Raw genomic sequence first — 14,992 nt, forward strand, 5'->3', positions numbered from 1 at the left:
TGTCACGAATTGAAAAGGGCATATAGAGAAGGGCCGGGCAAATGGAGAATAGAGAGAATTTTAGTGAACCATAACTTCGAAGACATGGTACGATAATTTTGCCACTCGCAATTTGTTTGTTTGTGTACGTAATTAAACCGGTCAAAGTTCAACGAAAGTGGCCGTAAGTTCCGTGCAGGTCTGCAGTTTCTTATGTTGTTACTAATTCATACAAAATCACCTTAACACCCTCACCAGCAGTGATTTTATCACATCACATAGGCCTACGCTACTTGGGTTGCTTAAAGAGACTAAGCCTAGCAGATTTTAGCCTATGGTTCGCTTTTGATTCCGCCTTCTGTGATATGGTTGGCAATAAGGACAAAGTGCGGAATAAGCCAATATCGCAATGGTTTGTCTAAATACCAAATGTACGTAGTGTGGCTTTTCAAAACATTTATAGTAGCTTAGGCCTATCTACAAACAGTCTTGGCCACATTTTGTATCATCCCCCACCAGTAAGTGCATAGGCTAGTTAGGCCTATGCTGTATCATTTATGAATGTTTTGCCACCAAGCTAATTGGGTAAAACTAAGTAGTAGCTCCGCGGCGGCGACGGCACTATAACTTACCTTTTTCTACAGGTTTTTGGTTGCTAATTATGGATTTACCTTTAATTTTTGTCGGACGAATGTAATTAACCAGTAATTAACACCTAAAGTTCATCCAACAGTTGAACGGAGACTAGACTAGGCTACTTGGGGTACCCTGAAACTGTTTGGCATGCCCAGTTAGGTCTAGCCCATGTTTAAGTAAGAATCTCAAGCCTAGGCTGTTTTTTATTTTACCAAATGGTAAAAGAGCAGATGAGTTGCATTTGTTAGGCCTGTTTTGTGGGTTGCCATATGCTAAAAAGCTAATCAAAAACATTTTATCAGGGATGCATTCTAACCTAGGCTAATCTGTCTAAGGGTGTCCTGCCCTGACCTGGGTGGGGGCCCGTAGACCACCTCACCCATGTGGTATCCTGCTCAGCAAAATGATCTGTGCACAACTGGATAGAAGTTTAGGGTTGCTCTGCATTGGTCCTGGTTGTTTCGGCCGTAACATCCAAAACATAGTAAGACTTTATGTTTATGGTATTTACCGTTATGTTTATGGTATTTACCATTATTATTTCATGTTTTATGTACATCCCCAAGGGGTATCCCCAAGGGGCTGGTACTAAACACGGCGCCCATTTTGCATGTAAACTGCTTATGGTCGAAACAACCCGAATGCCTCTGCATCGGGTATTACCTTGGAAATTGACTTTTCCTGTAGTATTTGGTTGCTTATTAACAATTTACCGTTATTTTTAGGCAGTCAACTGTAATTATCCTGTAATTATCATCAGAACTAATGTGTTGTTGTATGCTGGCCATCCTGGAATGCTATCGCACATGCGCAGTATTATAGGGGAGATTTTAGTAAAAAGTGGAGTTTCCTTCACTGGGGGCTCCACCTTCCAGCTAAGTAACACAGCTTACTAAGTTAGGTTAGTATAGTTCCTTCTATAGCCAATCCCTTCTTAAACATATGGCTCCTAAATAAATTGAGCATGAGGAAAGTTGGTTTAGAATGCTTTCCTGTATATTATCATTGCCATTATACTTTGCTCTTGCTTTTTTTTTTTTTTTTTTTTTTTTTTTGCTCTGCTTATCAGTAGTAACTCAGAAACTTTATTCGTAAATTTTCAGATGCTTCTCATGTATTCTGACCATATTGCATCATTACCGTTGGTGCTGTGGACTCATTTCTTTCCAGTAAATAAAGTATTCATTTTTCCATGTTTCTGTAAATTATGTAAGGGTAGGGGACCCAAGCCTGAATGATTTGTTGCAACAAATGGTCAGAAGTGAACCAAACACTAGATAAGTCTTTGGTGAGAAATTAATTTCCCATATCATTACAAAAAATTATGATATTGAAGCATTTTTACAATATGGCCCAATTTTGCTAATGCTGTACTCTCCAGATTAATTATACTGTACTTTTATTGTGCTAATTTACCTTTTTTGCTATTGGATTGCATAACAAGCAGAAGCTACTGTGATAAATGAATGCTGTATTTTTTAAACATCTAACTTACCTGGTAGTTATATATATAGCTTAAGTCCCTGACGCCACGGCAGAATTTCAAAAACTCGCGGCAATCGCCGATCGGTAGTCAGGCGAACCACCTGTCGCCCTCTACCCAGGTACCTGGAACCATTCCAACTATTCCTCAGATCTTCCTGCCGCTGTGTCGGTAACATCGATGGAATTTCGCTCGTAACCTGTGTTTTTCGCAGCTTATTTTGGTGAAGAGTACACTTTGACGACTTTAACTATTAGCTTTTGGATTTTCGCTATAACATATCTGTCTTCGCCCGATGTGAAAATGTGGGATGCAAGCGGCTTGTTAAGTCTCCTTGGATCCCCACTCCCAGTATGTCTGAAGAGGCAGGGAATAGAAGACCGGCTCAGAAGGCCAAGAGCACTGTATCTCCTCTTCTTGATATAACCGAGGAATAGTTAATTCTTTTTCCCCTTGCTAACTATCACTGTGGTCTTCTCCCATAGTGGTAGTCTCTGAACCCCCTACTGAAACAGGTAAGGACCCAACACTTCATGTTTTTGTTGGCGGCCATTCAGACCCTGCCCCAACAGGTAAAATCCCTCTCAGAAGACAGGGATAATATGTGATCGACAATAAGAGATCTAAAAAATAATAGTGTTAATATGTTGTTAGTGCAAGTGCAGTGGAGGGTGCGGCCGCTCGGTCCTGTTGCGCTCCTAGTCCTGGACCTCTTCCAAGCTCACCAACCCCTGTGAGAAGAAAGGAATGTCGAAAAGCGAAGGGAGGCGAGGCTTTGTTGGCGATCGTCCCTGGCGTACCTGTTGACACTTCCCAGGGCGGCCTCACCCTCGCCATAGGAAAGGCGAGGTTAAAGTGTTTTAGATCCACCAGTTGCTGTCGTCAACCGGAGAAACTTTTGACCGATGTCGCTGAAGCGCCAGTTCTCAAGTAACCTCTAGGTTTTGGCGGGACAGATGTTAGAAATCTGAACGCCAGGACTCCAGGAGGAAGTCAGGCGTCGAGAAGTTGGGCGCCAGGGCATCGTCAGCTGGACGCCAGAGGCGTCGGGCTTCAAGCTGGGCGCTGAGGCGTCAGCGTCAGAAACTGGGCGCCAGGACATCAGCGTCAGGGCTGGAGCCTTAGGACTTGGCGTCGAAGAGCTGGGCGCCAGGGCGTCGGGCGTAGAGAAGCTGGACGCCAGGACGTCAAGTGTCGAGAAGTTAGACACCAGGATGTCAGGCGTCATTAAGCTGGACGCCAAGACATTAAGCTTTAAGAAAATGGATGCCAACACGCCAGGCGTCAAGAGACTGGACGCCAGGCGTCAAGATGATATTTTGAAAGACGTCTCTACTTCCGTCTTTGGAAAATCGGAAAAAGAGAACGATAATATCTTGCATTCTTCTGTGAATCCTATTGTAAAGATTTCCGACGAAGACAATATAAAAGGCCATCAGCTTTCATCAGACTTGAAAAGACTTATGAAGCGATTTTCGGAAATTTTTTCCAGAGAAATTTAACCTGACTGCTCCTCATTCCCTGCCTTCAGAATTTACTCTTGCGAAGGCGTCTAAGAGGGCAGCATTTGCAGAATGGATACTTCCGAAGGGCTCAATGAGACAGTCTTTGTTTTTCCTCTAGCAAACAAGCTCAGGTCTATTTTAGTATCCAAACTAAGAATGGTTAGCCCTCAAAATACCTGCCCCTTCCCAGGAAGGAAGATGGAATTATTCAACCGCGACTGACACCGAGAAGAACTCATATATCTGATGTAGTGTATGGATAAAGGACACTAGGATATAGTTCCAACGAATCTGCTGCATCTTTCTCCGGCGAGATCCTGAAGAAAAAGAGCCCATCTTTGCTGCTCTGGCTAATGGGGTCACGTCCAATCAAAATCAAGAACTGATTTATACCTTTTTCCTCACCTCTTCTCTCAAGATTTGTGGGCTTTCATCCTTGACCAGAAAACCACGTAAGATTTAATATCTAAAAAACAGCAAGAAAAGTCCTACCAACGGCTTTCATCGCTAAAAGAGTAAGGCTGAGGCTCCTGTGTTTCCCAGTGTCTCAGCCCCCTTTGATGAGTCGGCCCTCCGATAGAGAGTTCCTCTAGGGCAGGTAAGATGAATAGCAATGAGAAGAGGCTCTACACAGGAAGAAAGAACCTGCTTTCTTTCCTGCAGACTGAGAGTAGGAGCCAGACTGTCCAGCCTGAGAGGCCCCTATGCTAATAAGACAATTAGACTTTTCTGTAAATGTAACAGCAGAACAAGGCAAGGCTTTATAGCAACAAGTGTCTATGATGTTGCAAAAGGAGACCAGACAGAGAGTTCAGATCAATTCCCAGGATTCTACATTCGATTATCCTGATCCCCAAATGCTTGGGGGTTAGAGACCGGTCTTTTCAGGCGTGATTGCACTCAACTTTCTGTACACAATAAACAAGAATTAAGCTATTGAAACGACAAAATCGGTTCAACAGTGGTCGGACAGCATGATAGGATGGCCTCACTGGACCTCCAGGATCGCGTATTTTTTATCCCCATGCACGAACTCCAGGAATTTTCTGAAGTTAGATCACGGGAAAAGGTTTTTCCAGTTTCGGTCTCTTTGTTTCAGCCTAAGCAGGCGGGGATGACGTCTGGCTGGAGTCGAGATCTCTCAAAGCAAGTTACCCAATATTGAGGACGTTATGATAAAACTTCGCAAACTCAGGTTGTAGCCACTGGAGCAGCCCGGAGCTCTTCCCTTCCAGCCCCAGGGGTAGCTTTCCTACTAAGAACAAACGTAGACAGTCCTGTTCAGTCAGGATACCAGGCTGCAAGAGCGTAACGGACTCTGTGCTGCCTTTCGTACATCCTCCTCTTCCTCCTTAGGATTGGTACTCGTCTGCTGAACCCTCTCCACGATCCATTATTGACGATGAGGAGGAAATAATTGCCGTAGCTGAAACCACAACCTGTCCCCAACGGAAGCCCCACATATAGCTTTAATACAAAATATAGCAGACTTTGTCTTCCCTGGTACAAGCGTGACGAGCCAGGCAAAGAAAGAAGGATAATAGACGTCAACTAAAGCTTCTAGACGTCCAGAAATTTAAGGCAGCTAAACATAGTGAATGAAACTCTGGGCGCTGGATGCAGTGGCGTCAATAGGAGTATGAAACACCATGGCGACGCGTCAATGAACCCAAGGCGTCAGCGTCAGGCATTGGAGCGTCAGGGCGTCAGGCTTCAAGATAATGGAAGCCAAGGCGTGGAGTTAGCTCAGGGCGCAAGATGCACTGGCATCAAGCGTCTAACAAAAATTAGGTCTACTGATAAGCAGATGAATCACAGCTGATCCCATCCCAGAGGTTCTATACCTTGGATGAAGATTCAGAGTCAGGATTTTCAGGCTTTTCCGTTTATTACAAGAGACAGGACAAGCCTTAAGAAAATTTCAGAACTTTATAAAGAGACAGTCATGCTTGGCAAAGGAATAGATGAGTCTGCTGGAACCCTTTCCTCGCTGGAGGCAGTTTGTCTCATTTGAGAGGTTAATCCTATGCCCGTTACAGTTTCATCTGGCGTCGGAACTGGGACAAGGAAGCTGAACTGGAGACCAAGTGCATCCCCATTCCCGGAACCGATAAGACCGTATTTATAGTGGTGGAACGTCCCATCAAGCTCAGGAGGGTCCCTTCTCTATATTAGAGGAACCCAGACCTAGTGTTGTTATCCGGCCGTCCGGGACTCAGTATAAGAGGAGCAACACAAGGGAAATAAAAGTCGGGCTCTGGACCCGGGGCAGGAGAAGTTAAACATCAATTAGAAGGAACTAACTGCAATCCTTCTAGCTCTCAGGGAGTTCGAACACAGTGGGGAACAAAGAGGTGCAGGTCAACACCGACAACACGGCAGCGTTGGCCTACATCAGCAAACAAGGGGGCACTCACTCCAGGTCTCTATACGAGACAATAAGAGAATCTCTTCTTTGGGCAAAGGAGGAGAGTGTAAAACTAGTAACCCACTTTATCCAAGGGGAGAAAAAATGTGAGGGCGGACATTCTGAGCAGGAAATAAAGTCCTCTCAACAGAATGAACGCTACATCAGGACTTTGGGGACGTCCTTGCATAGATCTCTTCGCCACAGCGCAAACGAAGAGGTTGGACCTTACTGCTCTCAGTACCAGATCCGGGGCTATATACATAGGCGCGTTCCTGGTGGTTGGTCCAACTTGGGCGTGTATGCATTTCCCTATTTCAAGATAATACACAGAATTTGTTACTGAAAAATTTGTGTCACATGAGAGGACCGGAATGACCCTTGTGGCCTTACTAAGCGACAAGAGATTGGTTCCCAAGGCACTGGATTGGATGGTGGACATCCCGGTAGCCTACCTCGAGAGTAGATCTACTCAAACAACCCACTTGGAAAGATAGTTAAAACCTACAACCGCTACTAGTAACTGCTTTGGACTATCGGAGCTCACAAGAGCCAGAAGTTTTCGAAGGAGGCAGCTTGGCGCTATAGAAAATTAAGGAAGTTATCACCATTAAGGTATACCGAAATCCAAATTAGGAGGAGGTTTTGAAGGATGATTGCAGAACAACCATGTGTCACTCTTCAATATTTCTGTAACCCAAATTTGTATATAGAGAACTCACAGCATGGAACCTAGGCGTGGTCTGAGGTTCCTCATGGGAAATGGGGTGGAAATCGAGAGGACATCTTTAAAAGGACCTCACCATGAAAACTCTTTTTCTTGGTCGAAAGTTTGTATAGCGAAGAAAGAGTTAGTGAGATACATGCTCTCAGCAGAATATAGATTTTATGCAAGGCAAGGCAATCTGCTCACTGCAACTAGGCTTCCTTGCAAAAAATGAATACTCGTCACAACCCTGGCCCAGAACGTTCGAGATTCCGAACCTAACGGACATAACAGGGGAGGAGAGAAAGAAAGTCCTATTCCCGGTAAGGGCTCTAAGGCTCTACCTGGATAGGACAAAGGACTTAGAAAGGAATTCAGAGGGCTTTGGTGCTCAGTCCAAAAAGCTCTCTGTATAGATCTTGAAGAATGCTCTGTTTTATTTTTATCAGACAGTTGATAAAGAAGCACACATATGGAATGTAGAGATAGACTACAAGATTTGAAAGTAAAAGGCATACGAGGTCAGGGCAGTAGCAACCTCTGTAGCTCTTAAACAGAACAGGTCCCTGCAGAGTATCTTGGACACGACCTTCTGGAGAAGCAAGTTAGTATTTGCCTCTCACTATCTAAAACAAGTCCAGACTTTATGCGAAGATTGCTATACGCTGTGCCCGTTTATAGCATCGTGATAATGGGAGAGGGAATACCCCCCACAATCCCACAAACCAATACCCTTTTTCTTACCTTGATTGAGAATTTTTATGGTTGTTTGTGAAGACTGGGCCTGATCCTCATAATCATTGGGATGAAAGTTCCTTGGTAGAGCCCGGAACAAGGGTATTGAGAGGAGGTCTAGTCACATAGAGGTTATACACCGGTTGACAGCCCCTAGAGATTTTCAGCCCCCTGGGTGGATCGCTGGATCTCTTAAGGAATGCAGACATAATGAGAAGGAGTTGTTGAAGTCAGCTTCCCTTAATCCAATCCCATAAAACAATACCCTTTGTTCTTGCCTTGGAGATAGTTTGAAATTTGATGGTTGTTTGTGAAGATTGAGCGCCAGTCTTCCACAATCATTGATTTTAGTCAGATGATCATTTTGTTCCTTGGTGGCCTTGGAACAAGGGTATTATAAATTTGTCTGTCACATAGGGATTTGGTACACCGGTTGGCAGCTCCTAGAGGTCTTCAGCCCCTGAGTGGATACAGCTGAACCTCTTGGGAATGCGAACATAATGAGGCGGAGTTCATTGAACCAGCTTCCTTAATCAATTCCATAAAACAGTACCCTTTTGTTCTTACCTTGGAATGGTTGAAATTTTATGGTTGTTTGTGAAGATTGAATGCAGTCTTCCACAATCATCAATTTTAATCAAATGATCATTTTTGTTCCTTGGTAGTTGCCGGAACAGGGTATTATAGGTTGTCTGTCATAGAGGTTGGTACACACCGGTTGGCAGCTCTAGAGGTCTTCAGCCCCTGAGTGGATGGCTGGACCTCTTAAGGAAAGCAGACAAAATAGAGAGTTCATTGAAGTCAGCTTCTATAATCCAGATGAGACCTTAAGTTAGTTTTGTGTATAAGCAAATTCCAACGATGTTGGCTGTCTCTGACCCTCACCAAGGTGTCAATCAGCTATATATATAACTACCAGGTAAGTTAGATGTTTAAAATTATATTTTCATAATAAAATAAATTTTTGAACATGCTACCTGACAGTTATATAATTAAATTCCACCCTCTCCTCTAGAGACTAGGGGCATGGAAGATCTGAGGAATAGTTGGAATGGTTCCAGGTACCTGGGTAGAGGCGCACAGATAGTTCACCTGACTACCGATCGGCGATTGCCGCGAGTTTTTGAAATTCTGCCGTGACGTCAGGGACTTAAGCTATATATATAACTACCAGGTAAGTATGTTCAAAAATTTATTTTATTATGAAAATATCATATTGAACTAAATGGCAAATACTCATAATGCATTTAAACTTTTAAGGCTTGTATTACTCAGTTTGGTAGAGATATGCTCAGTTGCCTAGAAACTGTAGGTAGTGCTGATGAACTATGAATATGAAGGAAGAAAATTAATGGCTGCAACTCAGAATCTAATTTTTTTACTCATCTGTTGTCGTGAACAATATATTTTTATGTAAATTAGTTAAGTTCTTTTCCGGGATAAGATACATGAGACCTAGATATTTTGGCTTTTCGATAAAGTTATGAGTTAAACTTATTGAGGGCCTGGTACACCTTGAAAAAATAACAATGTTATACATGTTGCTTTCATAGTCAGTCACTGGGGATGTACATTTTTTGTCTAGTTTTAGTATTTTCAATGACTTACAATTTCTTAAATTTTGTAAAATACCCTTAAAAATTATATGTGTATTTTTTTGTTTGTTTTATTGCAGATTGGAACAGCAGACATTTCCCGTGGAAGAATAAAAATGGATCAGGGTCTTGCAGAGGGTGTGGATTTGAAAACATATTGCAAAATGCTCCCAAAGATTGTAAGTACAGAATACTTCATCAAAATTATGAATCAGAATTTTTATTGTCAGTGTAGTACTAATTATGAATTTATCAGATCACTAAAGTTTTCACTTTCATGCATTTATCCATAAAAATGTAGTACAGAAGTCTTATGTTTTATGTTAATAGTAATTTATGGTAGGTCCCTTACTTTCACAAAAAGAAAAAGTGTTATATTATTAGAAATCAGCCTAAAGATCTACTTCTTTTAAGGAGCTTTACTGAAAATTGAGATTCTGTCACATTTGGATTTTGTCTTCAATCGCAGGAACTTCACGCCCACTTAAATGGATCCCTGAGTGACACCACCATACTTCGACTTTTGCAAGATAAACGTTCAGCAGGAGTTGTTAATCTTCCAGATTCAGCAGAAGTTGTTATCAAACGCGGACACAATCGCACCTTAGAAGAGTTAAGTGATTATTCTCCTAGTTTTTATATTGGCCCATCAGTTATTTCTCAGTGCATTAGGAGTGATTCAAGCTTAAAGTTTCCTAACAATTAGACTACTGTACATGGGAAACAGCAGTTTGTCTTTGTTTTAGAAGGTCTAAAACAGGTAATTATTATTTAAAATACAAATCATTAAGTGCATAATCAGGGGTAGGGAAGACCATTAGTCTACCTATCTCATTGACCTTGGCCCATACCTAAAAAACAAGTAATGGAGAATAAAGATAGTGAAGATTTAGCTAAGGTTTACTGTTTAGGAGATAAAGTACAGTACTACAAAACCCATAAGAAACCAATGTTTCAGGGATTTGCTTCATTTGTTATCCATATCATCAAAAGATTTATATGTTCCAGTGCTTTTATTTAGCCAAATCATCGCCCAGACAAATTTGACAAAGATTGAAAGGTATTCAAGGCTTATTGGATCTCTGTCTATGAGGTATTAAACTGCTTAGGTAATTGGTTATTCTGTTCAGGACATTGCACCTGGGCACAAACTTAATTAATGATCCAGAAGAGGAATGAAGCATTTATGCCCAAAGAAAGATTACTTTGGCTACAATTACATGAACTTGATCCAGTTGTTGCTGTTATTTTCCTCACACAAGAATCGTATAGAAACACCTGCAATATTCCAAGGATTGATCAAGATAACAAAGAAGCAACTGCATGAGAAACTGAAATTTGCTTCGTTAGTACCCTTTGTTTGCTGAACCATCCTGGTGAGAGCTATACCAGCAACAAAAAAATAAGCTGTTGTAATTGTCAGCATCCTCGAGGGAAGAACTAGGAAAAGTACTCAAAATTAGTTCCAAGAGGCCCCACTAGAAGGCAACCAGTTGGAGTAAAATCATCCATCTCTTCCCTTAGAGGTTTCTGTGCCTTCTTTCAACCCACAAGTGGTTATCCACAAACCACGAGAGTTAGTGGCAGAACAGAGGCATAATCTTAATATGCGTTTGTCTATGAGAGGAGACTCTTCACATCTTTTGCTTCAGAGTTGTTAATTTACTTACATTTTCATCTATTTGTTTGTTAATGTATTATTTTATTTGATCTTTTCTTTCTGCAGTTCATAGTACCTTGTGTTACTGCTTTCAAAGAAATACCATATTCTTTGGAAGCTTGAATTCCAAGTCAGTGTCCCCTGTGGGCTTGTTCCATATGAATAGGTTCATCTTCTGAATAGCAGTATCTATTGTTGAATGTACAGTGGTCACATTACTTTTCTTTATTTTTCAAGTTGCTGGAAGAGCGATAAAACATCTAGTGAATGAGATGTCTCTTGAGCTCTCATTTTAAGTTGCCTTGCTTCATACCTACAATCATAGGATCATAATGAATTCCCTTTGCCATGGGAGAACTCATGGTTGGATTATCATTACCTCTTGTTACTTGGAATATGTGAATGCAGTGGTTACATGTGCATTTCACATATAAGTACTCATGTCTTACCACACATAAACTAAAATACCAGTAAGGTTTTGAGCCAGGGGCATCATTTCAGATTTTTGATGCGGGGGGCAAAGGCGGTTTGGCAAATGAAGCGAGCCTAATCACCTGGGGGGGTTTTTTGATTTTGAGCTATTTTATGTGCTTTTTGAAGCACATAAATAGATAGACAGATATAACTTAATGTGATGACACATTTGAATTTCGGTAGGAATAATGAAAAACCAGCTGCTGTTACTTCTTGGGGCTTGGTGGAGTGAGGGGGGGCAAGTTGAGGCTGGGGGGGTGGCAGTTGCTCCCCAGCCCCCTAAATGACGCCCCTGTTCAGAGCCAAAGAATAAGGCTTTGATTCAGGAAAGATTTTGGGTGCATACATATAACAAGTAACCTTATAAACCTAATCGGTCATTCAGATGATCCTTCAGCAGCTGTGAATGACTGTTAAGCCTGCCACAAAAAGCTGTTATGTTTGTATTGAAGTAGCCATGATTGAACAAAAATGTTAAATTTTTAACTGGTAATGACAGGATTTGACAAGCTTCATGCTTTGTCAAGATAAGATATTGCATAGAATTTTTTTCTTTTTTTATTGACTTTGCTCTGTCATTATGCCCATAGCTTTAATCAGTGTTTGCAATCAAAGTTACATTTTTATCATTCCTTCATTAAGTACCCCTCCCTGCTGTTAACTGTGAAGTAAGGTCAAAATTCCCTAGCACTGGACACGTAATTTTGTGTAAATTTGGATCATCTATATTCAGTTGAATATTCTACTCATGTCTGAAATTTACCCAGTAGCATTGTGTCTAATTGCAATTAGCTAAAGTGGAAAAATATTTAGAAACAAGAATGTAACAAGAATATTTTATTTACAGCTGTTTTACTGTGTTTGGCATCTTGCATTGCCTTACAGACAGTGTGTCTGCTATTGAAACAATTACGAGAGACGTCCTACAAGACTTTGTCGCAGACAATGTCCGTTACTTAGAATTACGAACTACCCCAAAAGTTATTCCTGGAAAGATGACCAAAGAACAGTATATTGAAGCTGTTTTAAATGTTATGATGTGAGTATCAATTGCGTCTTACCTCAGGAAAATTTTATACAGGAAAATGTTTTCAGTGTACTGCACATTCTTTTTATCTTTGGAAAGTGTTGTGAAATTTAGATTTCTCCTAATTTCATTGTTGCAATCGCTTACTGTAAAGTTTTTAAAGTATCTTTCTTCTCCAGGTTACATTGCAGCTGTCCATTGTGTGCAAAGTTTTTATCATTAGAGATATAAAATATATTCAGGACATTGCAGGTCATGTCCACAGTTCAAGAAAGTTACTGAAATATTATTGCCTGATTTATTCGTGCCTCATATTTACTGTCTATGATCAGTGAAGAAATGCAGCGCAGTAATATCATAGTACGACTCCTCTTGTCTATTGACCGTGCTCGAGGAGTCAGTGATGCTTGGGATACTCTGCAAATTGCAAAGAAATACAAGAATATGGTAAGAGTAAAGTTGTTTTACAGTTGTGCATACAATCTTTTAGACACTGTTTATTTATTTACAAAATTACTTGAGTAAACTGTAGTACCAAAGAGTATGTCAGTTGCAATTACATTAGATTACAGTAGTGTAGTAACAAATGTCATGCGTAAGATCTGCAAATTCTTTGGATATAGTATTTGCTCAGTTGCTTCAGAGGCAATTTAATTTTTGCCTAACATTTTTCCTGACTCACAGCCTTAGTCTTTGGCTTTAGAAAACCTTACTTGTATTTTAAGTTTTTATTGGTAAAACATATGATTTCTATTTCTGATAAACTCTGTTTGTTTATTCGTATTTCAGCAGCATGAAGTTGCTTAGCTTTATTTTAAATACCTAATTTTATTTCTAGAACAAATACAAACACTTGATATGTGGACTTGATGTAAGTGGAAATCCAAACACTGGAGACTTACACGAATACTTACCAGTGCTCCAAGAAGCCAAAGAAAGTGGTTTTAAATTAGCTGTGCACTTAGCAGAGGTACAGTTTTTATCTCATGTTTGCAGAGTTTGTTGTATTCCCTAATAGACATGCCTCTGTAATGAAATATGGATTGTGTAACTTATTCAATATTCCTTTTTGTTTCATTTGTCATTTCAAAAATGCTATATAGTGCGTGATTGAAGCCAGAATATTAGGCTATTTCCAAACGTAGATATGATGAGAACCAAATCTCTTATGGCTCTTTTGATATTTGGAAATTATCTTTTTCCCACAGATTCTTAATGAAACTGAAACTTTAGCCGTTCTAAAGAGTGCATTAATTGATAGAATTGGACATGGATCATACATTCACCATGAAAGCAGTGGATCCCTTGAGATGGTGGAGATGGTGAAACAACAAAATATCCCTATAGGTAAGCTTTCATGGCCAAAGAATGTTCCTTATTGTGTTGAAGTTCTAGCTCTTCATAAATATGGACAACTTATTTTATTGGTTCATATCATTCACTGAGCAACCACTTAGCCAAGAGGCAGCTCAATTCCTGAGAAAAGGAGACTTACTTCTACTACTGGAAAGGCCCTAAACTCATCTGTTTAACATCATTCGTAATGGTCAAATTCCAGGAGTTAAGAGATCACACAAGCACCATGAAATCATCCCAACAGGCTCAAACGTCACAGTGGAAAACATCTATGGGAGGCTGAAGGCAAAGAATTCATACTCTTCTGGGGTCAAACCATCTATTATTAGTTTCACTACCTAAGGTAGCAAGGGCAAAAAAACATCATACTGTGGTTCTTTCTATAAACAGTAATATCCTGTGAGATTTCACACATTTGCCAATAAACACAAGTGGCAGGAATGGGATTCAAGGTGATTTCAAATCAGTTGAAAACTGAAAAGGATATTGCTGGATATTAGGGCTCCAGTAGGAGATTGCCCTCAGACCATCTGGAGAATTTGGTAAGCCCATGTTCTTCAACAGGGATAAGAGATTCCGTTGTCTGCAGATCTCCCCCCCTTTCCCCATGAACCCAATAACTTCATCTCCAATAGCTTGGCAAGCATGCAGAGATAGGTCTGAGTGGTGTTTTAGCTTGAGTTCAAGACAGTTCACCAGCTATCCACAATAGGATTTTTGTGGTTTCCAAGGCATCAGGAGGCTGGAGACCAGTGGTCAACTTCCTGTTTTAGGACAGAGACAAGGAAGTTATAAAAGAAGTCTATGACCTGACAGAACTTTGTGGTTTTTGTTGATCTGAAGGGCGGCTGTCTTTTTATTCTGATTCATCAGAGTTTAGGGCTGTAATGAAAACTTTGCACCCCAGAAAGTCTTGCTTCGGCATTATCATTGCTATAATTGAAATGAAAGTTAGACACTGGTCATTAACCCTGTTTTTTCTAATGTACTGATTCACATATTTGACTTGTATGACATTTTATAAAATCAGACCCTATTGAAAAGCATAGAATAATGTACTTTTTGGTGCCATAATGTATTGTAATTAGTAAAATTCATGTATATTTCTTAAATAGCAAATGCTGTAACGTCTAATAAATAGAGCTAAATGCAGTTACAGTTGACAAACTTGTCTGTACTTAATTAGGAAGAAATGAAAAGTTTTAATTTTCCCATGTCTGTTTTAGAACTCATTGGAAGTGGCAAGCTATCAGAGTTAGTTGACTTGATATGGAACAATTGCAGCTAATTGTACATTGCATGGATAGTGAAAATGTGGGCTGCTTTGAAAGACCAAGAATCATAATATCACCTGTAAGATTGTGTTTTGAGAGTTTTTCATATTTTTTCAATTCCTGTTTTGCATGTGATGTTAGTAAAGAAAAAGGGA

General features: G+C 40.4%; 1 protein-coding gene across 7 annotated transcripts in view; it reads left to right on the forward strand.

The window, feature by feature from the left end:
- The window catches only part of LOC136841802 (adenosine deaminase-like protein), an 18,235-nt gene continuing 3,243 nt past the window's right edge, over positions 1-14,992 (forward strand). Inside the window, exons 1-8 of one of the 7 annotated variants that reach the window (XM_067109098.1) lie at positions 81-163; positions 951-1,099; positions 9,127-9,225; positions 9,516-9,658; positions 12,028-12,219; positions 12,540-12,654; positions 13,046-13,177; positions 13,416-13,554. In XM_067109098.1, coding sequence (XP_066965199.1) covers positions 1,019-1,099; positions 9,127-9,225; positions 9,516-9,658; positions 12,028-12,219; positions 12,540-12,654; positions 13,046-13,177; positions 13,416-13,554 — 901 coding nt within the window. In that variant the 5' untranslated portion in view covers positions 81-163; positions 951-1,018. Of the gene's footprint in view, positions 179-270; positions 411-950; positions 1,100-1,497; positions 1,517-9,126; positions 9,226-9,515; positions 9,659-12,027; positions 12,220-12,539; positions 12,655-13,045; positions 13,178-13,415; positions 13,555-14,992 lie in introns of those variants that run through there. The other 6 variants (XM_067109099.1, XM_067109100.1, XM_067109104.1 and 3 more) reach the window with 6 other exon arrangements.

This window comes from Macrobrachium rosenbergii, chromosome 9, assembly GCF_040412425.1.
Source record: "Macrobrachium rosenbergii isolate ZJJX-2024 chromosome 9, ASM4041242v1, whole genome shotgun sequence".
NCBI lineage: Eukaryota > Metazoa > Arthropoda > Malacostraca > Decapoda > Palaemonidae > Macrobrachium > Macrobrachium rosenbergii.